The 27,961-nt window shown below is 35.7% G+C and overlaps 2 protein-coding genes across 4 annotated transcripts in view; one reads left to right on the top strand and one right to left on the bottom strand.

Moving 5' to 3' along the window:
• Positions 1 to 932: 932 nt before the first annotated feature.
• kras (v-Ki-ras2 Kirsten rat sarcoma viral oncogene homolog) lies at positions 933 to 14,857 on the bottom strand. Of its 3 annotated transcripts, none has more exons than XM_048157480.1 (6): positions 14,463 to 14,857; positions 12,323 to 12,440; positions 8,949 to 9,127; positions 8,668 to 8,827; positions 4,842 to 4,966; positions 933 to 3,502 (listed from the first exon to the last, which is right to left on the bottom strand). In XM_048157480.1, the coding sequence occupies exons 2-5, from the start codon at positions 12,431 to 12,433 to the stop codon at positions 4,847 to 4,849; spliced, it is 570 nt and encodes a 189-aa protein (XP_048013437.1). In that variant the 5' UTR covers positions 12,434 to 12,440; positions 14,463 to 14,857; the 3' UTR covers positions 933 to 3,502; positions 4,842 to 4,846. The 3 variants fall into 3 exon arrangements, with proteins under 3 accessions (XP_048013437.1, XP_048013438.1, XP_048013439.1); XM_048157481.1 differs by lacking the exon at positions 14,463 to 14,857 and adding an exon at positions 14,189 to 14,424; XM_048157482.1 differs by lacking the exon at positions 4,842 to 4,966 and having other exon boundaries at positions 14,463 to 14,851.
• Positions 14,858 to 16,106: 1,249 nt separating this feature from the next.
• LOC125246536 (ras association domain-containing protein 8) overlaps positions 16,107 to 27,961 on the top strand; it is a 28,254-nt gene continuing 16,399 nt past the window's right edge. Inside the window, exon 1 of the mRNA XM_048157479.1 lies at positions 16,107 to 16,414. The gene's annotated coding sequence lies outside the window, so the exon portion shown is untranslated. The remainder of the gene's footprint in view (positions 16,415 to 27,961) is intronic.

The following is a 27,961-nucleotide window of genomic DNA, read 5'->3' as shown; positions in this document are numbered from 1 at the left end:
TTCAGACAAACAATTACAGTTATATTCTAAAATATGCTGGCTCTTTCAAGCTTTATAATGGTAGTGATATTAATAATTTTCATTATAATTGTCCATTATAAAAGTAATCCATACAGCTCCAGGGGGTTAATAAAGGCTTTTTGAAGTTAAGCGATGGGTTTTTGTAAGAAAAATATCCATATTTAAAACTTTACAAACTATAATAACTAGCTTTCGGGTAGATGGCCTACACGACGAGTTAAGAAGAAAGAGTAACCCCTGACCTGACGCATGATGCATTGACGAACACGGAAGCACAGAGAATGGAGCAAAACAAAACACTGGTTATGAATTAGAAGTCTAAAAGAGAAGTCGGAGGATTTCGATATAAGATGAGCTTGAGTTTGTTGCCCAGCCCTATTTGTGTGAACTGCGAGAGGTGTCCAAGTTTTACGTCAAAAGACGGAATCGATGCATACGGCCATTTACCAGAAGTGTGTAAAATTTGTATGGATATTTTCTAACAAAAATGCATCTTTGCTTCAGAAGGCCTTTATTAACCCATTGCCGTCGCATGGATTACTTTTATGATGGATGGATGCACTTTTTTTGGGCTTCAAAAACTCAAACCCCCTTCACTACCATTATAAAGCTTGGAAGAGCCAGGATACACCTAGGATGGCTTGAGGGGAGTAAATCATGGGATAATTTAAATTTTTGGGTAAACTATCCCTTTAATTGTCAATAAAATGTTACAATGCAAAAAAAAAAAAAAAAAAAAAAAAAAAAAAAAAAAAGCGTGAAATATGATTTGGACGTGTTCTAATGAGGTTTTATGAGATTAACCCATGAAAAGAAAAAGCTTAGCAAACATTTTGCGCTATTAACATAACTTGTACAAAGCATTCATTTTTAACCAACCAAACAAACAAACACACACAGAGACTCTCCTGTGGGTTTTATGTATTTCTTTTAATTACACATTAAATAAGACTTGAGATTAATGGGGAAAAAAAACAGGATTGGGTTGTATTTATAAAACTGTGCTGATCTGAGAACAGCTTTTCCCATCCTAATAATCACATTCACCAAAACATGAGAGGCAGAAGATGACCTCAGATCGGCACTTTCTCAGACGTTAACACGTGACCCTTAATTACAATTAAGTGTCATTCATTTCATTAAACCAAAAAATAAGCACAATTTACAAAATATTCATCTTTCTTATCACAACCGTACAAAGGCTGTTAAAACAAGGTCCATACAGTATATACATGAACCATTTTATCAACATTTGCAATTGGCACACAAACAGACAGAGAACATTTCAGAAATGATTCAAGAAATATCTAATGACTTCGCTACTTGCGTTACAGACTGCTATTAAATGAATGACTTTAAAAGGGAACAGAAATTACTTAAAATACTTTTAACTTTGCATAAGAGCGGACGTCCTGATTTATTTAGCATTTAGATTTCTCGGTATTAGTCATACAGTCAAATGATCAGAAAAGCAAAACTAGTAAAGGTTAAGGAAGCATGGTAAAACAGCTCACTGAAGGTTTTAAAGCAACATTCTGCTTGTATATTGGAAACGACATCATCTCATGACATCACAAGTATTGCCACATAAAATAAATCTTTAAATCACTCTCTTTGGTTTGAGTGATGGCTGAAATTTGCCTTCGTAGATATAACCATATTTTACCATAGTATACTAGATCACGACCGCCTCTTTGAAAAGTATGAGCTCAATGGAAAGCTTTGAATCAATTTTAAATGGGCTTCTAGTTGGGCTAATGGCAGCAGAAAGGAACAAGGCATTTGTTTTATTCCTTTTTCCACATACATTTGCATCACAATAACTAGTAGTACATTATATTTACTAATCTCAATTCAGGGTACGTTTACACGACAATGATGCTCTACAAACGGAGAAGTTTTTCCTTTGCGTTTTCCACGTAGAGACGACAACGCTGTATTATGCTGCCAGGCCAGTAGGTGGCGATGTCACTTTGTAAAGAAAAACAGAAGATTACACTATTGGTTTCAAAAACTTACATTTTTTTCAAAAGTTTGCATTTTTCAGGCCCCGAAAAACGCCATTGTCATGTAAATGAACGTCCAAAACGCATAAAATTTCCGTTTTCAGTTGAAAATGGTGTCGTGTAAACGGCCATTAGCAAAAAAAAAAAAAAAAAAAAAAATTAAAAAAAAAATTTCAATGTAATTATTCAGACTTCTAAGGCGCAGTTTGGCTGGGCACAAGAGGGTTAATATTCATACGTAATAAAAAGCCTCCTCTGAATGCAGAAGTGAGGCTTTCACTAGTGTAGATCCTTACAGAAAAGAAAGTTTCAAATCGTTATTACACACTCTCTGGAATTCCTGATTCTGATTGGTCAACTGCAGCTGTGCATTTCTGTATAGTGTTTGAAAAAAAGTTTAATTGACCATTTCATGTCTTTTTTATTATGCTGCAATTTCTTCTTACATAATATAAATTTTGCGTGATCTTAATCACCTTATTTTTTGTTATTGTACATTTTCCCTTAACACAATCCTGTGCACTGAGAAATTATTGTAGATTTTAGATGGAGTTGCTATCACCAAACAGTCTCTAAACCAACTGAGGTAAAAGTATTTAAAAAATAATAATAATAATAATAATAATAATAATAATTAAATTGAAAATATAATAAAAATTGATAATGGCTAGTTCGGACCAGCTGAGAAAATCCTCTCTACACAACAGTGGCTATTATACAGTTTAACGCATTACCGTTCCCTGGAAGTTTAAAGAACAGAACACAGCATGCAAACAGGGAAATAAGGTTAACGTGGTTAAGATTTCACCATATATACATTACCCATGGCTTTAGAGAGAGGGCGCGTTAATCCGACTACAATGGAAGTTCACATGCAGGTGGTTTTTGGAAGTCTGGGACATCCAAAGGCAGGTCATACACAGTGATAATGTATCAAAACGTCCCCCAGAAAGTGTTGGTCCTCAAAAATAAGTTCCTCAAAGTTTCAGTTCCTGTGAAATCAAGCGACTCACATGCAAATTTCCTGTCTAAACGGCTAGTTCTCATATAGCACACCAAAAGAATGCTTTTAAATCCACACCTTTATAAAACTACTCTAGATAAACCAACTGCAAAATAAAACCAGTTCTGACAGCCCACCCGATAAAATAAACCACACAAGGTGTCAAGGGACCAACACTTTGGGGCAACTGGCACCGAACGAGAAGTAAAGCTTATTTCTTTTAAGAAAGCAAGTAGAATTAGGGATCCATTCTGTATTCTGAAGAGGCTAATAATTTAGTGTAATGTACAAAATGCAGCTGTGGAACTTCTTTTTTTTTTTTTTTTTTGAGTCCATAATGACAGGAAAGGCTTGTTCACATTAATACACATTTTGTTTTGGATTTCTTCTTTTTCTTCTTGCCCTCTTTGCTCATCTTCTCCTTGTGTTTCCGGATTTCTCGTACTAAAGTATAAAACGCGTCGTCCACGCCCTTCAAAACAAAAGAGGAAAACAAGAACTTCAGGTGATTATGCAAAGCATTAAAGCATCAAAGATTTTTCACAGATCTATGCCCAACTTTCGCTGCCACATTCCAAACATTAGTCACAATAACAACATTAAACCGGTCTCATGTCAGTGTTAAAAAGACCATGTTCACCAAACCCTTCCTGAAACAATAGTGAAAAAAGTAATGAAGAAATGAAGTGATGGTTTAAAATAAGAGTGTGAATCTCACAAAAAAAAAAAAAAAACCCTGTCATATTTCATCCCAAAAATCAAATCATAGTGCCCTCAACAAATATACTGACCTTGTTGTTTCAATTTGGAGATTAACTGTGAAATTACTACATTATAAAATATATTAAAAACGTATGAAAACTAAATAAAAAAAGTGTTTTAAGTGCCTTATATATTATTATGAATTGTGACGTTTTCATGATAGTCAGTCAAGCACACGTTCCCCTCAAATGCTCATTTAAATACAATAAAGTTTTTTTTTTTTTTTTTTTTTTTATTCTGCCTGGAAAAACATTTGCATAAATCAATTTCTGTGCAACAAACAAAAATCAATCAATAAATAATGTATAATATTATAATAATAACACTAAAATGCCTGTCTGAATAATTACATTTTACAACAAAGACTGAGTAAGTAAATATACAGAAATAAAATTATTTTCTGGATTTTTTAATAATTTGCATTAATTGAATTCAGGACACACACACACAAAATAAATAAATAAAAAATAATTTTTCTCATATATATATATATATATATATATATATATATATATATATATATATATATATATATATATATATATATATATATATTGTATTAAATTCAGTGCAACAATTACAACCACTCAATCTATCAATAAGTCAATAAATAAATGTGAATAAAAGTCTAAATTAAATGCGTGTCTTTTCCGAAAATTTGGACTAAACCACTCAATTCATATGGATTAGTTTTCCGATCTCTTTATGAACTTTTTGAAGCGTCAAAGTGTCAGTTACGTAGCTGTCAATGGAGGGACAGAAAGCTCTCAGATTTTATTAAAATATGTGATAGATGAATGAAAGACTTACGGGTGTGGAACAACATGAGGGTGAGTAAATGACGACACGGTTTTCATTTTTGGGTGAACCAACCCTTTAATAGTCCTAAAAATTGGCTTTTTTTAATGAATAGTATAATTTTGGGGTGAAATATGACTCGGATATTTCTTTGATACTTTTCGTGAGAATCACCCAAGAACAAGTGAAAAGTATACAGCAGATGTCGTACCCAACACCTGGACTGCAGATGGGCAGCGCTTCAGACTTACCCCTCTCACATCAAAACACATTTTTTAAGCTTGATGCATTGTGTCGTCTTTTCTTCTTTTGTGAGTTTTCTTAGCCGGTATTGCCTGATCTCCCGTACCAGAGTATAAAAGGCATCTTCCACTCTCTGCAGTGCAAAACACAACTCCCTTCAGTGTTAAGGAACGCACAGCCGCCATTACTGAGACGGGAAAACAGTCGCAATTGAATTTCGGGAATCCAGTGAAACTATAAAATCTTCCCACATAGTTCTGGCATAATTAATAGTGGTTTTCCCCCCTCATTTCTGGGAACTTAAAGGGAATTTATATCAACTTTCCACAAAAAACGCCAGGTTTTTCCATGGCATACATTTTCCCCCCAGCATCTTTGCACTCTATTGTAGAAGAGTTTCTCAATCAGGGGGCGTTTACACGACTCACGACTTTTCAACAAAAAACGAAAAACTTTTAATGTGTTTTTGCTGTTAATTTATGACAAAGGTGTTTTGGGGCCTGAAAACGGGTCTCAAAGTGCCAGTTTTTGTAAACAAATACCACTGTCGTCTCTGTGTAAACAAAAAAACCCCCCAAAAAACGTGAATTTGTGAAAACTGATGTCATGTGCATACATATTACATGTTCAGTCTATAAGTGCATAGAGTTTCTTTACAGATCCGTGTGAACGGGGATCATTTTGACAACGTTGCCGTCCGTACGTGAAACATTTCATAAACAAAAAGGAAATATTTTTCCATTTTTAGCAATCGTTGTCGTGTAAACATACCCTTATGTATGCCTCTGAACACCACTGGATTTAAAATAAACATAATAATAAAAACAAATTCAAAAGTGAATCTGAAATTTACACAAATGCACACAGAACTATTCCAGCTTGCAGCCAGAGAGGGAATTGTGGGTACTGAAGACGGCACCATGGTGTCGGCGGGTAGCATGTGTGGCTCGAAACAGAAAGAAAATTAATTCAGAAGCCTTTATTATTCCCCAGCACCACAAGGAGTTGTGATTTGAGCACTGCAGAAGGAGGTACAGAGTGTCTGCCCAGTTGATTTATAGTGATTGAACCCTTGATCAATCAATCCAAACTGCATTTTGTCATTTAAAGATTAATTCATCTTGAGGTGAAATCAAACACAGAGAAATGATAACAAATGCACAAGACAGACCAGGCACAAACCCAGAGCCAGATCAGTTGTGTTCTGTGATGTGCATCTGATTGATTATTCATAAAGCTTGTCAGAATGAACTCATGCGTGAAGCCAGTGTGAAGCAACAGCACTGGACAACATCCTCCAATTCCACACATTTCAACTGCCTTAATCTGGTGTGTGAATGTAACAAAAACCATGTCCAGATCAGTTACATATTTAAAATACGTTTATGTCATACTAAATACACTTCAAATCCATTAACATATTTACTGACATACCGCTTTAGACTTTATATATAAAAAAAAATAGAATTAAACTTTATTTGTTGTACTACTTGTGCACAATGCACATTTCTTAATATTAGGCCAAAAATGTGGAGGATTATATGAAATTTGAATAATATCAGGTCTTTAAATGCAAGATATGTAAAGTGTACCTAAAGTATACTTGCAATAGTTCCACTTTAGCACAATTAAGTATACCAAGTATATCTTTAGTTGGACTCCTTCTGCACAATTAAAGAGCATTAGTTGTAAGTATACCAGTTTAGTATACTAAAAAGTACAACCGCAGGATATTTTTTATTAAGTACATAATGTGTAAATGTATTTGCAATATACTTGGCACGAAATAAATATATTTCAGATAGTGTTATATTTATTTTTCATTAGGGACCTCTCAAAAAAAAAAAAAAAAAAAAAAAAAAAAAAAATACAAGAAATACTACAATGATGTATACATCTAAATGTACTTGAATTAAATTACATTAAAGGTGCTAAACTGTAAGCATAATCTATACTTTTTAAAGTATAATTTCTGATTTTTTCCCCTTTGATTTCAGGGTGAAATGTATGGAAGCCCGTTTCCGCCACAGTTGAGTAAAAAATATAATTCTGTAAGTCATAATGCAAAACTATAATTATGACTTAGTATCTCATTATATTGAGAAAGTTTCTCATAATAATGACTTAGTATGTCAGAATAATGAGAAAATTTCTCGTAATAATGAGAAAATTCTACGCATGCGCAGAGCAGCGGAGCAGAAGGGCATGGCACGCTAGCGACATCCGCTGGTCAAAGTCTCGTAAATGCGAGAACAGCTAACATGGCACATTCTGCATTCGTGCACTTCTGTTTTCGTTAAATTCAGTGTAATATACAAAGTGCAGTCTATAGTATCATTAAATAACATCAGTTATAAATTATCAGTATATCTTCAATACTTTTCCATGCGCACGAACGCAAAGTGGTTTCCGTGGTAACGGTGAAAACTGCTGCATGAACGCGACGGCTTACAAAACTATCAGATTAACGAAGGAATGAGAAACTTTCGCGGATGAGTCTAGGCTATGTGATGTGCAGGTTTGCCAAGACATAGGCAATGGAAAGCTTTTCTAATATAAACCGGGTCCTAAAGCACTTGGCCAGTCATAAACCTTCATTCCAGTGATATTCCTACAGAAAACACCTTTTAAGATGTTTATGACTCATTAAAATGTATGCAAAAGACAGCTTTCCAGGTGAAGGTTCTTTAACAGAATTGGATATGTAGGTGTGTGCTGTCTTATTCCTCTATCCTTTTGAAATCCATGGATCACCACTCTGTGTTTCTGCTTGTTCATACACAAAAATACAAATGAATGTTACAAATGAAGACTACATCCCGTCTCATACAGGCTATTGATAATTTATCAATAATATTATTTATTTAATGATATATAGATTACACTTTTGCAGAACGTGCCATGGTTGCGGAGTTCTCGCATTTGACCAGCGGATGTCGCGTCACTGCTCCGCTGCTTTGCGCATGCGTAGATGTTTCTCATTATTACGATAAAGTTTCTCATTATTATGAGATGTTAAGTCATTATTACGAGAAAGTTTCTCATTATTATGAGAAAATAAGTCATAATTACGAAAAATTCTCATTATTCTGACATAGTATCTCAGTACATTGAGAAAGTTTCTCATAATAATGACTTAGTCATAATTATGAGAAAGTTTCTCATTATTATGACTTCCAGAATTATATTTTTTTACTCAACTGTGGCAGAAACGGGCTTCCATAGAAATGTGACCAGACATGTTCTTGAAAGGATTTAAGAGACTCATTTTATATATTAGACAACTTTGATTACAAATTTCAAATCAAATTTAACACCACAATACATTAACATGGTATTAAAGACAAAGTGAAATGAAAAACTTTCATAATGATGCAATTCTGAGAAAAATAGTGTGAAAATTATGTAGGGTTGGGTAATTTTATCCATCGGAATTTGATTGAACACCAGGTTATCATATTATAGGCTCATTTTAATTACGGCCTTGGTTGCATCAACAAAAGTTGTTTTAGATGTGGAGAAAAGATGAGGAAATTGATTATTGAAACAAATATACACTGTGTTCCAAATTACTATGCAAGTGATGAATTAGTAGGATTTCAGTTCAATAAAAATTTAAGTTTTAGTTTTTCAAATAAAGTGTCCATTTTATTTCATATGTATTAAAAGCTATGTAACTTGCGTAATTTGTAATACTGTATCTATGTATTATTTTAAATAATCAAATTATTGGTGCACATCTAAACATAGCTAAACACATCAAAACTTCTATTTTTTTTATTGATTTGTCCAACACACTTGTACTCAATACATGTCCATCCATGTTTTCCATACCTGTCTCGTCTTTGCTGAGGTCTCTATAAATGGAATGCCGTAGCTACGTGCTAAATCCTGAGCCTGCTTGGTATCCACACTGCGGGATGGAAGATCACACTTATTCCCCACCAGGACCATTGGGACGTCCTCAGAGTCCTTTACTCGTTTTATCTGCTCTCTGCAAAAGCACACAGAGAATATTACACATCTAACACATACAATTAATTTTACTTTGTGAGGTGTTTTAGCCCTTTACAGACCTGATTCTGCACAGTATTAAGTTTGTAGCTAACCCTCACCTGTAGTGGTGAATGTCCTCAAAGGACTTGGTGTTATTGATGGCAAAGACACAAAGGAATCCCTCCCCTGTCCTCATGTACTGGTCCCTCATTGCGCTGTACTCCTCCTGACCTGCAGTGTCCAAGATGTCCAGTAGACACGTCTCCCCGTCAATCACCACCTGCTTTCTGTAGGAGTCCTGCACAAGTGAAATGATATTTTGAGCATGTTGAGCAGTATAACAATCACAAACTCTAGTGGTTCTCTAATGTCAAATTATCACAGTTTGACAATACTCTAGTCTCAGCCTAAAGAGTCACGCTCACGGACCGCAGCTGAACATCTGATGCATATGGCACATAAAATTGGATATGACTGAGGCGTCATCTGATTGGTTAAATTCTTTCCAGGAGAAATCTGTGTCACGTTCTTAAACGGTTAGTCTGGAAACAAAGCCCTTGTGATGCCAAACCCCCTCATGGAAGAAGAAAGCCTTTGTGTTTACAACTGTGACAATTAAACACCTCTGATTGCCCATTGTGTTTATGTGCTCAACAGATATGTCTGTGCTCGTTGAAGAGCGTCAAAGATGTCTACAACATGTTTTTGAAGTGTTGATCATTGCAGCCAATCACAGACATATCTGTTGAGCACAGCAAATCAGAAATGTTTAAGAAGCTGCTCAACAGAGCGCAAAATGCTAGGGGGAAGTGCTGGTATCACCAGTTTCCACCGCCGGGCCAAAAGCGAGCATGCTAGTGCATTTCATTGCATTTCCACTGTCACTTCCGGGGCTTGATTGGGCCGCCTCAGGGCCAACGGCCAGGGTTTTTTGGCCCATCGAATACCTTGGTCCAAAGCGGGCCAACCGGGGCTTGAGGAGTGACCATGAACAAAGGTGGAGTTTACCTGTGTTGACCCAGGAGAGGGTCAACTAGGGCTGCACGATTAATCGCATGCTATTCTCACGCGCATTTCGTCAGTAAAGCCGGTTCCCTGATTACCGCTAAATCGCCATCACCTGTTTTTAAACGGAGCGCCTTTTAATAGACGGAGCCGTAGTTCACGGACAAGCCACGCAATATCGCGTTCATTATCGCAGGCGATTCATCTGCGATATGAACGCGATATTGCGTGGCTTTTCAGTGACCTACGGCTCTGTCTATTAAATGCTGCTTCATTTGAAAGCAGGTGATGGCGATTTAGCGGTAATCAGGGAACCGGCTTTACTGACGAAATGCGCGTGAGAATAGCATGCGATTAATCGTGCAGCCCTAGGGTCAACACTGCTGCTCATTTCCCATGCTATATCAGGCTACTAGCTAACCTCAACATTTAAAACAAAATTTAGCTCAAAACTCACTTTCAGACACCAGCGAGTGTTTGAAGTAACTTCCGATTGTGATCCGATGGGGATTCTGATCACCATATGAAGCATAAATATATTTATATGCAATGCTAAAGCCTACTTATGCCAACAATTGCGATAATAAAAACACATATGGAAGATACCAGAGACTGCTTGAAGAACACAGACAAATCATATACGATTATAATCGTGTATTTATTTGGTTTCATGTTTTATCGGCCTCTTCCATGTGCCTTTGTTGATACCGGACTAATGCAGCCATTCGCATGCGTCATAAATAACATGCAGCCGTTAACTTGTATAACTCCGGTTTTCTTCTTGTGAGCTCCCTCTGAGGTTCTGGCTGAAATGATAACAGTATAGTGAAAATTAAAGGCACAATACGTAACTTTCACCGCTAGAGGTTGCTTATTTAAAACAAAGGCGTAGCTTAATGACGCCGCAAATGAGTGTGGAATTGTGGGAGTTGATGTCTTCACCTCCACAGCCAAAGGAAAGAAATCCGACAGACTCGGGCAGAAATAGTGTTCATGGATTAGCTAATGTATTAAAGTTTTATAAAACATTACTGTGGTATGAAGCAGGGCGGGGCTGAGAGCCCAGGAAATTTTACGTTGCGGTTTGTATTATGCTTGTATACACCGCAGTGGGACGTTGCCGCTCCTTTTGTTTTGTTTCTCGAGTGCTGAATTACTACTCATACAGGTCACTTTATGTGATGAATTAAAATGTGTATGGTAATGCAGCGCTGTTTTACTTGATCAAAACCATCACACTAAAAATGTGTTTGAGTGTGTTGAGAGTTATGCTTGATTTTGGCCTCAGTGCTTGAGGTCCAAGGCTATTGGCCTCACCTGGCACGTTGTTAGCCCTGGCTTGCAGTGGCCCGACAGTGGAAAAGCGGCTAATGAGCACTTATCAGGATAAACTAAATGCTGGATTTTCAGAAGTATGTGAAGTTCACAGCATAGACTCTATAAAATATGCTCACATACAAAAACTGTGATTGATTGCTTTCCTTGGCCAATGAAAGCTACTATGGATTCCAGACCTTCGGTCATCAGTCTGAATGTCTGGCTATGTGAGACTAACAATACTCAAGCCTGAAATATCCCAAAAAATTGTTTTATTGAAACCTGACATCCATAAAATGAAAAAAAAAAAAAAAAAAAAAAAAAAAAAAAAAAAAAAAAAAACAAACAAAAAAAAAAAAAAAAACACACACAAAAAAAAAACACAAACACTAAAAATAATTGTGTATGAGTTTTAGGGCACGTTTACACGACAACGATGTATGTTTGTGTTTTTCTCGTACAGATGACGAGAATGTTGTCAAAATGATCCCCGTTTACACAGAGCCGCAAAAACGATACATACCATGCCAGTAGTTGGTGATGTCACATTGTAAATAAAAACTACATGCTTATAGACTAAAACACGCATGTGGATGACATCACCGTTCTCACAAATTTGCGTTTTTGTATTTACAGAGAGACGATAACGGAATAGTTTTCAAAAACTTGCACTTTGAAACCCATTTTCAGGCCGTCAAAACTCCACTGTCATGTAAATTAAAGGCCAAAATGCATAAAAAGTTTTCAGTTTTTCGTTGAAAACTGTCGTGTAAACAGTGTTCATTTAAGTGTTGATTAATTCTAGCAAAATGGGTGTATAAGTGAACATTAAATAATGCTCCTGGTCTTATTTTGACCAATTCATCCATTATTCCAAAGAATAATATAATATTATTCCAATAATTCCATTATTCCAAAACAACTACAAATTTTTTTTATTAATTTTGAATTAAAATTAAATTGACGCTATGCCAGAAAAGTAAAAGGGGAGAACCATAAAAGGCACTCCATCTGGTAACCACCTTCTTTTAAACCAGAATAACCTGATCACACTGTTGAATCTTAACCAGTAAATTTTGTGCATATTTACATAAGGGTGAATTTCACAGCTTTGTGTGGCAGTAGAAAGTGAGAGTCCTGACAGGCAGAGACAGTGGTACACATGCCTCACCTCTATGGTTGGGTCGTATTCATCCACAAAGTGGTTCTGGATGAGTTGAATGGTGAGAGCGCTCTTGCCCACGCCTCCAGCACCCACCACCACAAGCTTATATTCTGTCATTCTTCACCTGCAGCAGAAAAAAAAGTGGTGAAAATCAATAAGCAGTTCAAGATGTTGTTTTAATTCCACTTTAGAAAAAAAATGATATGCTTGGTTTATTTTGTCAAAACGTCTCCAGTTTTAATATACATATATATATATATACACATATATATATATATATATATATATATATATATATATATATATATATATATATATATATATATATATATATATATATATATATATATATATATATATATATATATATATATATATATATATATATATATATACACATATATATATATATATATATATATATATATATATATATATATATATACATATATATATATATATATATATATATATACACATATATATATATATATATATATATATATATATATATATATATATATATATATATATATATATATATATATATATATATATATATATATATATATATATTTATATATATTTTTTTTTTTTTTTTTTTTTTTTTTTTAACAAATTTGTCAATTAACTGATGCCATTATCCAAAGCGACATACAGTTCACCAATTCAGTCCGCTGGAATAACCCAGTGTTAGTCTAATGATCTTGAGCAAAGGCTCGACAGTGATAGTTCATTAATAAAGCCATTTAGGATTTGAACCTACAACCTTTCTGTTTAACCAGGTCCAGATGTTTAACCATTAAGCTACAACATCCTACATTTACACTTAAAATGCCAGGTCTACTGGACTAACACAAAATAACAGAATTTAAACACTACTATTATACACTCCTCTATCTGCTTCACCATGTATTATTACTAAAACTTTTTATAACTATAGCTGAACCATTTACTTCAAGAAATATTGCTAAAACAGATTAATCAGTAAGGAAGTGAATCAACAGAAAACCACACATGACATTATATAGACCAAGTTATAAATACAAGGAGTATATATTCACTTTTTGTTGACACCTTTAGAAGTTACAAGCCTATATTACTACTCATCTTTAACATTTTTAATTTCTTTGTTAGTACAACTAATAGTAATAGTAGTTATATTTATTGCCATGTCAGCATCTAAGGCTAACTTCATGGCAAAGTTAGGCTAGTACAACTAAATAAAACCAGTTAAATAATTCAACTGATGAACAATCAATTCAACAGACAAGGCACACTACCACAAATATAACAATATTAAGTTATTTATTTATATGCTAGGACTACCTAAATTTTTACATAGCTTTTTAATAAAACTAAGTATTTATAACTCAATAAAACCGATTAACCGAAACAGACTCGAATAATACGATTTGGCATCATTCGACATCGTAGCTAATAGCTAAATCTTAAAGTTATAGAGTATATTTTAACAACATACAGTCAACAAAAACATATAAAACGAAATATTTACAAAATATCGTGCACTTTTCATTTAAGATGACTCGATTCAACAGCAGACTATCACGAATATGAGTCCTTTAAGTCTTAAATGCAACATTTCAGGTTAAATCATTAATCATAATAAAGCGATTTAGATTTTAAATCGTGTTAAGACAAGTTAATTGTTAATAAGTAGTTTACAGTTAAGCGCCATTATATCGCAGGGCCCGAATTTCACTTGGGCGTGTTATGACAATAATAACACTGGAATAAATATACTTATAGCTACACAAGCCCACTTTAAACCCGTCTCTCATTGACTTTTATGTAATTAATCGTCAAGGTAATTATATATATATGTTAAAAGAGCTTCTCTATTATTTTTACCTCTGGGTTTGCTGTAAGTTCCGCGTCTGAAAAGCCTCTAATGACTCGTTTATCATGACCTTGTCATAATGTTATTATCCATTTAAACACCGTGTATAAAGTCTCATATATCCACTGGCAATCCCGTCGAAGTGTTTAACGGGTTTCTCTAAATGGGAACCAACAATATCATAGGGAATACAGATAAATTCAGCTCTTTCTAGGATACATGGCCTGCGCTCGGAGGTTGTGCTTTACATAAATATGGGCGGACACACTGTTGCGTCCTACTTACCCCAAAATATCAACGATTTTCAGCTGTTTACGATTATTTTCAGTAGGTGGAGGCGGTTAAAAGGACAAGTAATAAGCAGTCGAGCAGCCTTTTCCGAGCACCAGCATGCATCTTGCATTATAGTAGACGAAACATCTGTAGATACAAATAATCCAGATCGGTGTCCTTTCAATGAGAGGTGCAGGGCGGAGGGCTTGATCAATAACTAACCGATAATCAACACTGGTGTTTCCAGGCTAGATGTGGTTACACGACGGATAATAAATGCACTTTAATTTCAGTTTGATAGCACACGAGAATGTGCTACAACATATTCGATACTACGCAATGACCGGCTTTTGACAAGCGCTACGGGCAGTATTGGTACAGACTGGCTTGGTGCTTAAATAGGCCCTAAATATAACCGGAACGTGTACGTGCGTACGTCATCGCGTTTGTGGATTCTTATTGGATGTTTCACTTGTCAGTCACAATTAGGCTGTTCGCATACGGTGTGAAAGGAGCCAATCGTCTTTGGTTATCGACAGGATAATACAATCCGGCCTAGATTTTTATTGTTTGACTCTATGCTTCACTCTATACATTTTTTTCTTCTTCATTAACTTTAATGAAAATGTAGTTCACTGATACACGTGATTGGAAAACAAAACTAAAAGTAAAGTTAATAAATGAGTATCAATAAATGAGTTGGAAAATTTCCCCCCAAACCCCCCAAATTTTTATTGCAGTTATATAATGCTTACATTCTTTCATAATAATAAAAAAAAAAATGAAAAGCGAAAATATTATATATTTGCATATAGTATATTTGCAGTTTACAAAGAGGTGTTTTAGTTTACAGCAAATACGATTTAAAAACCTAATTGAAACTACAGTTTTTATAGTAACCAAAAAAACAACAACACATTAACATGAACAATGAAAAAATTAATATAATTCAAAATATTTAAATAACTTTAAAACTCTGGAATAAAGCAAGAATTTATATTTTATTTGAAACAATTAAAAACAATGAAAAAAATTAAAAAGACACAAGGGGTCAGTATATCTATAAGTTTGTAAAGTTGCATTTCAATAATGGCGTCAAACTGTTTTAGCTTTATCCAAACGTTTAAATAGATTTAATTTTGTTTTTCTAATTTTTTCTCATTTTATTTAATGGTTATTACAATTTATCAGCGTCATTATTCGGATGTAAATTTAAATTATTATTCAAAACGCTTCTTCTTGACGTCATTATCACGTGGTGCGAATTACTTTTCTCAACGTTGGATGGCCAAATCTTCGCTTGATATTAAGGAATTCTTTTAAATAGAGGTTCCTGTGGTTGATTTCCATTTATATTTCAGTTTGAAATCATTTAGCATTTAAATGAATTAAATTGTTTAAATGTCCATACTTCTTAGTAAGCAAAAACAAAAGAAAGTTTAAATCAGATCTTCGACCGTCAGACGCCCTCTTGAGGAAGAGCTGCCGCCCACCCGTATTCACAAGTCCCGCCTTCTGCGACAGGACGGGCCAATAGGAGCCTCTCACAAGCTGCCTCTGATTGGACAGTTGAGGGGCCATTCACAATCCGTACCAATCATAGCAAACAATAATCAAATTGAGGGCGGGTCTTGACAGAATACGGCGAGTGAGATCAGATGGTCGTATTTTCCACATACTAGCTCGGATGGACCGACTGCAGCACAGCGTGAAAACTTTTTCCTGTGGGGCGGTGATCTCTACGGATGAAATCCGCTCATTTTCTCAGACTTTTGCGCTGTAAAAAGACAAAATACAAGAGGATTTTCATTTATATTTAGCAAACGGAGCTTTATAGTAAGGCTAAACACAGGGAAAATCCTGAATATTATAGTGTCCTTTTAAATTATTGCACAAACTTTGGTCAGTGTAACATCGGCTCGGACAAAAATTGGATAAATGTTTTTCTACATTTAGACATAAAGGTAAGACCATTTTGCATGCGGAACATTTTAATACTTAATAAATGTAAATAATAATAGTTACAGTTTGAGGTCCATCCATCATGCGCATTCAGCATCACAGTCTTATATATTTACAGCTTAGAGTTGAAGTCTTACATTTAGATCTAAAGTTTTATCGGAATATAAATCAGCGGATTATTTCGTGTATTGTAAATACGATGTTATCGAACTAAAACGGTGTTAAAACAGCTTGTCTTTGGTATTTTGTATACAAAAGCATCATATCAGTTAACATAAACAAAACACGAGTTTACATTATGAGGTATGAATTTAATACTGCAAGAAAATGAAATATCAGTGAATAAAGTCCTCCTTTATATGTGGGTGCAATTATATGATTTGTTGTTTTTGCCAGAAAATTGTTTAATTTTTTTGAAGATTCAGTCCACTTCAGAACATCAGGACTATTTAAACTTGTTTATTTGACACAATATGAGATTATTTCTGGACCCAATTCTAATCTATCTATTACTTTTGTCAAATTAATTGGTATGCCATGTAAAATCCATCTTGTCATGCAATGCAAATTGAACGTTTAATGGCTTATTCATCATCATTTGGTTATTTTTCTTTTATATGCACTGCAAAGTACTCATTCAGCCTACTTTATTGAAAGTGGGAAGATGAGAGATTATTAATAAACCACTTAGTCACGTTGACACTTCATCTAGTACCCCGTAACTCAGTTTTTGGCTGGTCCTTCAAAGCTAGCCTGCTGATCACAACCATGGCAAAAGAACAAAGGCAGTATTATATCCAGCAAAACGTGCCATCCAGATGTTAGCGATTCTGCCAGTGGGTGTGGAGGTGGATTTTGGGGGGTCTATGGATATTCTCAAGTTTATTAAAGCACCTCAGCTGAGACTCAACAAACTCTTGCTGGTGTGTAGTTAAATAATACCACAGTAGAGTGTTCTTGCCATCTAATGTCCTTAGAGAAGGACTTTGTTTAAAACCTGGCATGGTTTATTCCCTTCATAGTTTTGAGGAAAGCTTTGTTTTCCTGTTACCTTCCATGAAAGCTCCTCATTGTTTTTACTCTTACAGGCTAAATGTGCCAAACTGAGTGAAAGAATCAAGAACATTTTAGGACACCCGAGGGATTTAGGAGCAAGATTTGGAGATTTCACTGTGAATTCACTCACTTTCTTCCAAAACCTCAGGTTATTGTTTTACTGGGGTGGGGAAAGAAGGTTTGTTTTCCTTCCTCCATTGTCCCAGATGGGAGATTTTGGTGAGGACACAGTTCTCCTCTGTGTTTGGCAGATGGGAGGTCTATCTTGGTTCAGTTTGATTGTGTAGTGGTGTTGTTTGTGTACTTTGCGTTTGTTTTGCACCTTCATTTTCCCCTGGGAAGCAACAAGATTCAAAGCACGAGAATATATATTCACACTCTGTTGTTGCTCATACAAGAGAATGCCAGGCAAAAAATAAATCTTTAGTATCAAAACATGTAGTTTAAAAGAAGATGACTAAAAAACTTTGATTAGAGAAAGCGAGAGGGAACTAGAAACGTCTTATCTCCTTCAGTGCCCAGCTGTGTGGAATGTGTAACCTCACTCTTATCAGTTTCCATGGTGTAAAATCAAGGCTCAAGTCTTTGGATAACCACCTGCATGCCTTCAAGCCTCAACAATGGCTCAGTCACTAGCTAATCTTTTTAGTAACTTCTACAGTAATTTCAGTATACAGTATTTAGACGCTTAGAGGGATAGTTCACCCCAAAAAAGGAAAAGTCTGTTATTATTTACTCACCTCATGACATTCTAAACCTGCATGACTTTCATTAGTCTGTGGAACATAATGAAAGATATTTTGAAGAATGTTTCAGCTGTTTATGTCCATATTATGAAAGTCAGCGGGGCCCAAAACCTACAAGCTTCAATAAGGACAAAAAGGTAGCATGAAGGTAAATCCAAATCGACTGATATAGAGTGCTTTCACAACTAGGGTTGCAAAGGGGAGGAAAGTTTCCGGTAAATTTACGGAAAATTTCCATGGAAACTTAGCCTGGGCAATTTTGGAAATATTCCAATTTGGAAACTTTACGAGAATATATGGGAATTAATTGGAAATTTTGGGAAATTTATATAAATTTCCATATAAATTTTATATAAATTTCTATAAAATATATCATATACAAACATAAATATAAACATTTAGTCTGGTCATAATAACATGAAATATCAGTTATTTCTTTTTCGCATTCAATTAACTCTTATTTAGTAAATTTGTAAAATAAATATATTTTATTGCAGCAATTGTTGTTCGTGTGTTATTTATTTCAGTGTCACATGATCCTTCAGAAATCATTCTAATATGCTGATTTGATACTTAATCTGTGGAAATTTCAGTTGTGCTGCTAAATATTTTTTGGAACCTGTGATACTTTTTTTCAGTATTCTTTGATGAATAAAAAGTTAAAAAGAACAGCATTTATTCAAAATGAAAAATCTTTTCTAACAATACAAGTCTTTAATATCACTTTTTTCATCAATTTCACACATCTTTGCTGAGTAAAAGTATTAATTTCTTTCAAAAAAAAAGAAAAAAAGTTACTGACACCCAAATTTTGAACGGTAGTGTATATTGTTATAAAAGATTTCTATTTTTTAAAAAATGCTGTTCTTTAACTTTTTATTTATCAAAGAATCCTGAAAAAAAGTATCACAGGTTGTAAAAAAAATATTAAGCAGCACAACTGTTTCCAACATCGATAATAAATCAGCATATTAGAATGATTTTTGAAGGATCATGTGACACTGAAGACTGGAGTAATGATGCTGAAAATTAAACTTTGATCACAGAAATAAATTATATTTTAATATAATAAAACAGAAAACCATTATTTTAAATTGTAATAATATTTCACAATATTACTGTTTTTTTGTATTTTTGATCAAATGTGCATGTTATAGAGGAATGCACAGTGCATGCAGGGGGTGTGGCCTTAATAGCCCTGCAGTAAGTAGTGAATGTGATTGAGGAATGTGCACGGTAAAGTTTTAAAAACTGAAATTGCATAAAATCTGGTTGTTTTAACCAAGATTATGCTGCAAGATTTTTTTCAACTACATTTAAGTTACCTGTTATAGGCAAACCTGCAATTCCCTGTTTATTCCCGTTAATTCCCATATATTCCCGTTAATTCCCATGGAAAGTTTCCAGCCTTGAAAATTCCCGGAATTTTGCAACCCTATTCACAACTGCCTCATTTAGTTTGGTTGAATCACGCTAGAGTTTGCACTCGGGTGCGCACCAAAAGCAGACCAAACATGCGTACCGAGACCTCCTTGAAGAGTTGGTCTCGGTACGCTTTCAATCATAATTCATAATGGGAAATGTGTTATATAAAAATGCAGTAGTGTCTGATTCTGTGAGTGAGCACATTAATTACCGTAGTTGAAAACCAAAAAGCGCCTCCTAATCTTGTGTAATTTCGCTTCTCCGTCCAAGAATGCTTGTCTGGCGACGAAGCCTTGATTCCTGCTCTGGCCGCATTATAACATTCTTATAGTCTCGACACAGTTCGCCTACTAGACAGTGCTAGGAGATCCAGAGAGAGTGCGTTTGAATTTGCCGCAGCATTAATACGAATGTAATATATAATTTAACAGCAGGAATGATGGCTGCATTCGTATAGTGTTTGCGTGTGTCTCGACAGTTACAAATAAAGCCACAATAAGCTCATAGAGCAAACTTGTCAATCATTTTTAATGGATGACTCTGAGAAAACTCTGAGCAATAAGAGGACAGTTGTACTCACATGTGACTTGCATAAACACATTTTGGCACGCTTTGAAATGTTGCTGTATGAAAGCAAACTGAACCAAGAAGAAAATGCAACATTGTAACAAATTTAGTCCCTCTTTCGGAAAAAAACAAACGATCCATTGGTGTGAAAACGCCTATATTTGAAGTATTTTGAAGCAACATGATCAATTTCTATGAAGAACAGATCAAAATGTAAGGCTTAAATCCCTCACAAATCAAATCAAAACATTGATCAACCTCATACCTCAGTCTCTTATTTGGTCATGTACCATGAGGTTTGACATAGACTGTAAAAAAATATGGACGTAGTGTCCGTGATGTCACCCGAAGATTTCTGAAGAGCATTTTTGAAGCGAAAATGAGGCCGCTGCTCCCGGATAACTGAAAATGGGCAAAGAGGCGGGACGTGGTTGGAACTGAGGTGCCTGGTTGCTGAAACCACACCCACCTAGCTCGACATGATCATGTTAGCAGGCAAAGGAGCTATCTATCTATCTTAGATACTATCTCAAATATTAATAAAGATGACAAGTTATATCATTTGAAAGTTCTAAATGTTTACTGTCAAATATACAGTGTCTTTTTACAATATAGATGCTCCAGCAACAGTAATATTGTAATTTGCGTCAGGTGTGCAAATAACAACATGAAAAATCAAAGGGGACTTCATACCTTTATAATGAAATAGCGATCGCCAGATGAATCCAATCCGTGGCACTTGGGTAAAATGTACACTTGCGTCCATTGATAAACAAAAAACAGCACTTTTTGTTCACAAAAGCATTAAATCCATGAAATATCGATATGTTATTCATTGTTTGTATCACATTTCTTGTGAATGATCTGCTCTCCATCATCATTCTTCAAGAAATTATGCAACCTGAGCCACGTTTATGTTGTAAAACTGTATATGATCATATATCTCATAAACAAATGAGCCTGTGTCCAAAGTATAATTTTTCAAAATGCAGCAGTTTTATATCCTCCCGCCATTGTCATTGTAGTAAATATCAGGAACAAAACTTTTAGCAAATGCCACGATCCAACAACGTGAGTTCTGTTTATCTTTCGCATGCGTGCACATCTACACAGACGCACATCTGTCTCGAGTCTAGACCATGCAGCAAGCCATATTATTTTATAATTGTATATATTATTATTTTATAATTGTATAAAATAATCCCGAAAAAAGCACAAATACAGCATAGATGCCAAATTCAGCGGCTGGAATTAGCTGAGGTAACATGACGGCTCACAGACAGCAGCGGCAAACCTGTCACTCAAGTGAACACGCCCTTAATTATGCAGAACTTTAAGGCTTAATATAATTTAAACGGATGAGTTATAAAAAAATTCACCCCCCTCAGAGTTGTCATGAAGGGCAAAATTAGTTGTATAGACCAAAACCACAATTTGATCCAGGATGTAAACATGTTTTTTTTTTTTTTTCTGCTGTAAAGTTGGCCATTTTAACATGGGACACAATGCGATTCTGCTCTCTTTTGGAGCCTGTCCCTAGTGGCCAGTCGATGAATCGCAGTTTAAGTCACTTCTGTATTGGCTTCAAGAGAAACTGGGGGAGGTTGCCGCTTGGGTTTGACATTACATTTCGATTTGTTCATCATATAAAGTGTTTCTGTAACTTGTATAACAATTAGAATATCTGGATTAATTTCTTGCTACTTTTATGTTTTTTTTGGACCTTGAAAGTTTTCTCCCGTCTATCACTTTCTCATCCCATCCATCTATCCATCCATCATCCCTTTCTCATTCCATCCATCCATCATCCCTTTTTCATTCCATCCATCCATCCATCCATCCATCCATCCATTTCTCATTCCATCCATCCATCCATTCATCCTTCTTTTTCTCCATCCATCCCTTTTTCATTCCATCCATCCATCCATCCATCCATCCATCCATCCATCCATCCATCCATCCCTTTCTCATTCCATCATCCATTCATCCATCCCTCCCTGTCGATATTTCTTAGATTTTTTTCCCTCTTGGAACGGTTTTAGCCGAGGCCTGCAACTAATTATGCGAGAGTGCATAAATTGCTAGTAATTACATGTAGCATGGCAGCTAGCGCAAGCACAAGCAGAATAAAAAGTTAATCCAAAAAACTCTGCAATAGTAACAACACACACCATCATTCCTTGAGAATTTAGCTCATTCTCTCTGGATTTGGATAGAAACTAATGCTGGAGCTCGAATCTTGTATCATTTGTACTTAATTTGATACTTTCCTCAGACTTTAGGGTTTAGCTCAATTGATTCTTAACAACCAAAGGTAAGGTTTCATAGCACATACAGTGGGTACGGAAAGTATTCAGACCCCCTTAAATTTTTCACTCTTTGTTATATTGCAGCCATTTGCTAAAATCATTTGAGTTAATTATTTTCCTCATTAATGTACACACAGCACCCCATATTGACAGAAAAACACAGAATTGTTGACATTTTTGCAGATTTATTAAAAAAGAAAAACTGAAATATCACATGGTACTAAGTATTCAGACCCTTTGCTGTGACACTCATATATTTAACTCAGGTGCTGTCCAGTTCTTCTGATCATCCTTGAGATGGTTCTACACCTTCATTTGAGTCCAGCTGTGTTTGATTATACTGATTGGACTTGATTAGGAAAGCCACACACCTGTCTATATAAGACCTTACAGCTCACAGTGCATGTCAGAGCAAATGAGAATCATGAGGTCAAAGCAACTGCCTGAAGAGCTCAGAGACAGAATTGTGGCAAGGCACAGATTTGGCCAAGGTTACAAATAAATTTCTGCTGCACTTAAGGTTCCTAAGAGCACAGTGGCCTCCATAATCCTTAAATGGAAGACTTTTGGGACAACCAGAACCCTTCCTAGAGCTGGCCGTCTGGCCAAACTGAGCTATCAGGGGATAAGAGCCTTGGTGAGAGAGGTAAAGAAGAACCCAAAGATCACTGTGGCTGAGCTCCAGAGATGCAGTCGGGAGATGGGAGAAAGTTGTAGAAAGTCAACCATCACTGCAGCCCTCCACCAGTCGGGGCTTTATGGCAGAGTGGCCCGACGGAAGCCTCTCCTCAGTGCAAGACACATGAAAGCCCGCATGGAGTTTGCCAAGACGGTGAGAAATACGTTTCTCTGGTCTGATGAGACCAAGATGGTTGGCCTTTTTCTTTTTGGCCTTAATTCTAAGCGGTATGTGTGGAGAAAACCAGGCACTGCTCATCACCTGTCCAATACAGTCCCAACAGTGAAGCATGGTGGTGGCAGCATCATGCTGTGGGGGTGTTTTTCAGCTGCAGGGACAGGACGACTGGTTGCAATCGAGGGAAAGATGAATGCGGCCAAGTACAGGGATATCCTGGACGAAAACCTTCTCCAGAGTGCTCAGGACCTCAGACTGGGCCGAAGGTTTACCTTCCAACAAGACAGGAGAGACCTAAAAATGGTTGTCCACCAACATTTACCATCCAACCTGACAGAACTGGAGAGGATCTGCAAGGAGGAATGGCAGAGGATCCCCAAATCCAGGTGTGAAAAACTTGTTGCATCTTTCCCAAAAAGACTCATGGCTGTATTAGATCAAAAGGGTGCTTCTACTAAATACCGAGCAAAGGGTCTGAATAATTAAGACCATGTGATATTTCAGTTTTTCTTTTTTAATAAATCTTCAAAAATGTCAACAATTCTGTGTTTTTCTGTCAATATGGGGTGCTGTGTGTACATTAATGAGGAAAAAAAATGAACTTAAATGATTTTAGCAAATGGCTGCAATATAACAAAGAGTGAGAAATTTAAGGGGGTCTGAATACTTTCCGTACCCACTGTATGTAAAGTTAACTTCCCATTTGAAGGAATATTTGGAGGGTATCTTTCTAAATTAGCCTTTATGCAGTTGAAGAAGAAAATGTGAGCTCCCGTACAAAATATGCAATCTAAAGTTTGATTTAGGATGAGCAGTTTGTTCAAATCACTAACACGTATAAGCACTACCACAAATTATTCTCTAAATCATGGACAAAGCAGAAAAGAGAAATGCTTGCCAATAATGCTTTTAATAAGCAAGTTGAAATGAAGTGTGTTGTTTATATTTTTGGACAAGGATTACAGTTAAACTGGCGGGAAAACGTTGGCTATCTTACTTTAGTGATTCCCGAGGGAAAATGTGAATGCCTGAATCAGAAGTATGAGCAATGATGAGCGGATATTACTCAGTTGAGTTAATTTGAGATGTGCAGTTCATGGTTAGCCCATGAGACGTTACAAAATCACTGCCAGTAGAATTTATACCTGTTTTCTGTCTGCAAACAACAGCCTCAGTCACATTTTACGGTGCAAGAGCGTTTCCTTCACTCCGTACTGATGATTAGAAAGCAACTACAATATAGATCAAAGATACAGACGTAAGTAGTTTATTGATGTGATATTCTGAATAGAGATGTTCACAATTCTTTGTCCTATTTGACACTATTAATATGCTATTCTGGCATTGTACATATCATTCACACTCACTTTAGTCTTCGTGTGGGATGATGTCATCATGATGAAGTCAGAGTTGGCTCCAGCAGTGCAGTCACCAAATGGACAGTCGTTTTCTCAAGTGCTTCATTGAGATATTCACAAATGGTGCTTGATTGACTTCTGCAGGGCTCGTTTTAGACTGACTAAGTGATCACTTGTGCTCAGCATGATGTGCAGATGATTGAATGGAGTGCTCATGGTGGGGCGGCAATCAAATTCATCACAGCCTCTTCCTGATTAAGATTGGTGACCTGAACAAAACAGTTCAAAATGTCTATTGTAGCTCGAGTACTTCTTAATTTCCACACTTGACGTGGACATGTGACGTTTGCTTGTGCTTTTATGACGTCCACAAGACTGTAGGGCAGAGTTTGTGTTATAAATAATCATAATTTGTTAGAAAAACTTTACATTTGTAGTTTTATGTCAGTTAAAGGATTAGTTCACTTTCAAATAAAATTTTCCTAATAATTTACTCAGCCCCATGTCATCCAAGATGTTCATGTCCTTCTTTCTTCAGTCGAAAAGAAATTAAGGTTTTTGATGAAAACATTCCAGGATTATTCTTCTTACTGAACGAATGCAGCACCAGTTTCTTAAGTAGAATAGGGAAGGCGTAGGACATACAGCGTAAGCTTTTTGAAGAATACGAAAGTGCGGTTTTGGCGGAAGCATTTGGAAGGCGATCATTTGTTTATATAAAGCATATACATTTACATTTTTTTCCGAAAATGACTGATCGTTTCGCTAGATAAGACCCTTATTCCTTGTCTGGTATTGTTTAAAACCCTTTGAAGCTGGACTGAAACTGTAATTTTGACCTTCAACCGTTTGGAGGCCATTGAAGTCCACTATAAGGAGAATAATCCTGAAATGTTTTCATCAAAAACCTTAATTTCTTTTCGACTGAAGAAAGAAAGATGACATGGGGCTGAGTAAATTATCAGGAAAATTTTATTTGAAAGTGAACTAATCCTGTAAAGGACATGGAATATTTTACTGTCACTGACTTTCTGTGGCTCTTTTAGCTTTACCAAGCACTGTGTTTCAGGTTGTTTTTTTCTATATATTCTGCTCTTTCATTGTGAAAAAGACAACAAATATGGTCTTGTGATCTGATTCATTGTTATTGTTATAGAGGTCAGTATTTAAATGACACATGTTTTGATAGTACATCTTGTACTATGACAGCATTGGTTCCCTTGTGATTTTGGCTAATTTAGTCAAACATATATGCAGCAGACGTGAAGTCATCCGTTAACTGGGCTTCCTTGCTTCAGTGATCGCTGCTGGAAAAATGTCAGAATACAGCAGGCTGCAGGCCACTTTTGCGTTAGCAGGAAGGAACACATAAAATGTACCCACAATGCATCTGACCATTGGCTGCAGGACTCCATCTGTTATCGTAGACGCTAAAGGGTAGTAAAAATGAAGGACAAAACATTTATCTGCTCACAGAAGGGCAAAATGGAAGGAAAATGATATGCAGCGTGTAACAAACATCACATCTTTGACATTTGTTGAGTATCTCACCCCTAAATAGTGATGAAGAAATGGTGAATGTTACATGACAATTCCAAGTGGGAAATTTTTGTATAAATTTATGGCCCAATTTAAAATGTGATTTGAATGTCCTCGCATTGGCAGCCTGGATTCTGAACTATTCCAAACCCTGTATAAATCAAAAATTAGAAATTTGGCAAGATTACAACTGGGGAAAACTGAAAAAAAGATGGTTTGTTACAACTGGAGCCATGAAACAGTGAATGCTCCAGTTGTAATAAACCATCTTTTTTTTTTTTTCTTCATTTTGGCTCAGACAGAAGAGCTCTTACAGGGGTTCTACCATGCCATATGTCTCCGCATTAAACCAGAAACATTCAGTGTACTACCTCTTACGGGGTTGAAAAAGCAACTGAAAAGGCACTTTTTTGTTGAGTAGTGCATGCATTTGTGCAGTTCTTGGAAATAATGTCTTGATTATTCAGTGCAAAAGATTATTATATCTTGTCTGTAAATGATCGGGTTACTGTAGCAGAAATGGTGGAGCACTGTGAAAGCAAGGTCATGGATTGGGTTCCTAGAAAGCATGTTCTGATAAAATGTTGGATAAAAGCAGTTTCATTTTTTTTAATCTCAAACTAAACTATCTATTTTTAAGATTAATTATGAATTACCTATGTAAGTTATCCAGAACAGCCTGTTTGTAAAAAAATGTTTTCTATGTCATTGTTCAGATTGGTCATATAGTCAAAGCATGACTAGGGATGCTAACGATTAATCGACGATAAGAATTTAATCAATAAAACTTATTGATGGTCATTTAAGCAAGGTCATCATTGGAGTGTGTAGTTTTGAGGTGCATGTGGCTCATGCGCAAAACACGTGCAGCAGACACAGGAGGAAATGATGTACTAAAAACTGAAAAGTTTGTACAGATGACAACATTATCAAAACTATCCCCATTCACACAGATCCGCGCAAACGACTAAAGACGCTGTATTACACATGCCAGACAAGTAGTTGGCGATGTCACTTTGTAAAGAAAGACTATGTGCCTACGCATATACGCATTCTTTTACAGAGCATTTGCCTCGCGCATGCCTGTCCACCTTATTTTTACAGTTTACTTCACTTTGATATTCTTCTTGTTATTCCCCTATAGCGGCTAATAAATTGGAAGTCTTGCACATTCACAGAAAACATCTTACTTCTGCGAAAAAAAATAAGATGGATAGACTAAACATGTAATACGAGTGTGCATGCCATCACCGTTTTCACAGATTCACGCTTTTGTAGTTTACATGGAGATGATAACATTATCGTTTTCAAAAACGTACAATTTGTGACCCGTTTTCAAAAGTTTGGCCACCAAAATGCCGTTGTCGTGTAAATGAACGGCCAGAACGCATAAAGTTTTCTATTTTTAGTTGAAAACCATGTTGTGTAAACAGACCCTTAGTAGCCCCCTCCTCGATTAATTGTTCGCTAATTTATCTACGATCGATTATGGGAATTTATGGAAAGTGACATCCCTAAGCACAACAATGGAGATTCAGAGAAATCAGAGAAAGTCTTTAATCATAAATCCAATAGATAACATTCAGGAGAAATTCAGGAGATACATATCATAACTACGTTCAACATAGATGAGACTGAACAAAGAAAATTAAGGGCTTAAATACACAAAAAGGATAATCAATAGAACTGGAGA

This window comes from Megalobrama amblycephala, linkage group LG15 (genome assembly GCF_018812025.1).
Source record: "Megalobrama amblycephala isolate DHTTF-2021 linkage group LG15, ASM1881202v1, whole genome shotgun sequence".
Classification (NCBI taxonomy): Eukaryota; Metazoa; Chordata; class Actinopteri; order Cypriniformes; family Xenocyprididae; genus Megalobrama; species Megalobrama amblycephala.
Note: the sequence above shows the minus strand (reverse complement) of the source record. Positions and strands in the feature narration are given on the sequence as shown.

What these genes read in the sequence shown, in the direction of transcription:
- kras (XM_048157480.1), bottom strand. Translation starts at nt 12,433, where the DNA reads ATGACAGAATATAAGCTTGTGGTGGTGGGTGCTGGAGGCGTGGGCAAG. An exon ending in AATACGACCCAACCATAGAG is followed by an intron (nt 9,128 to 12,322) that starts GTGAGGCATGTG and finishes TCACTTGTGCAG; the next exon opens with GACTCCTACAGAAAGCAGGT. An exon ending in CCTCAGCAAAGACGAGACAG is followed by an intron (nt 4,967 to 8,667) that starts GTATGGAAAACA and finishes TTTGCACTGCAG; the next exon opens with AGAGTGGAAGATGCCTTTTA.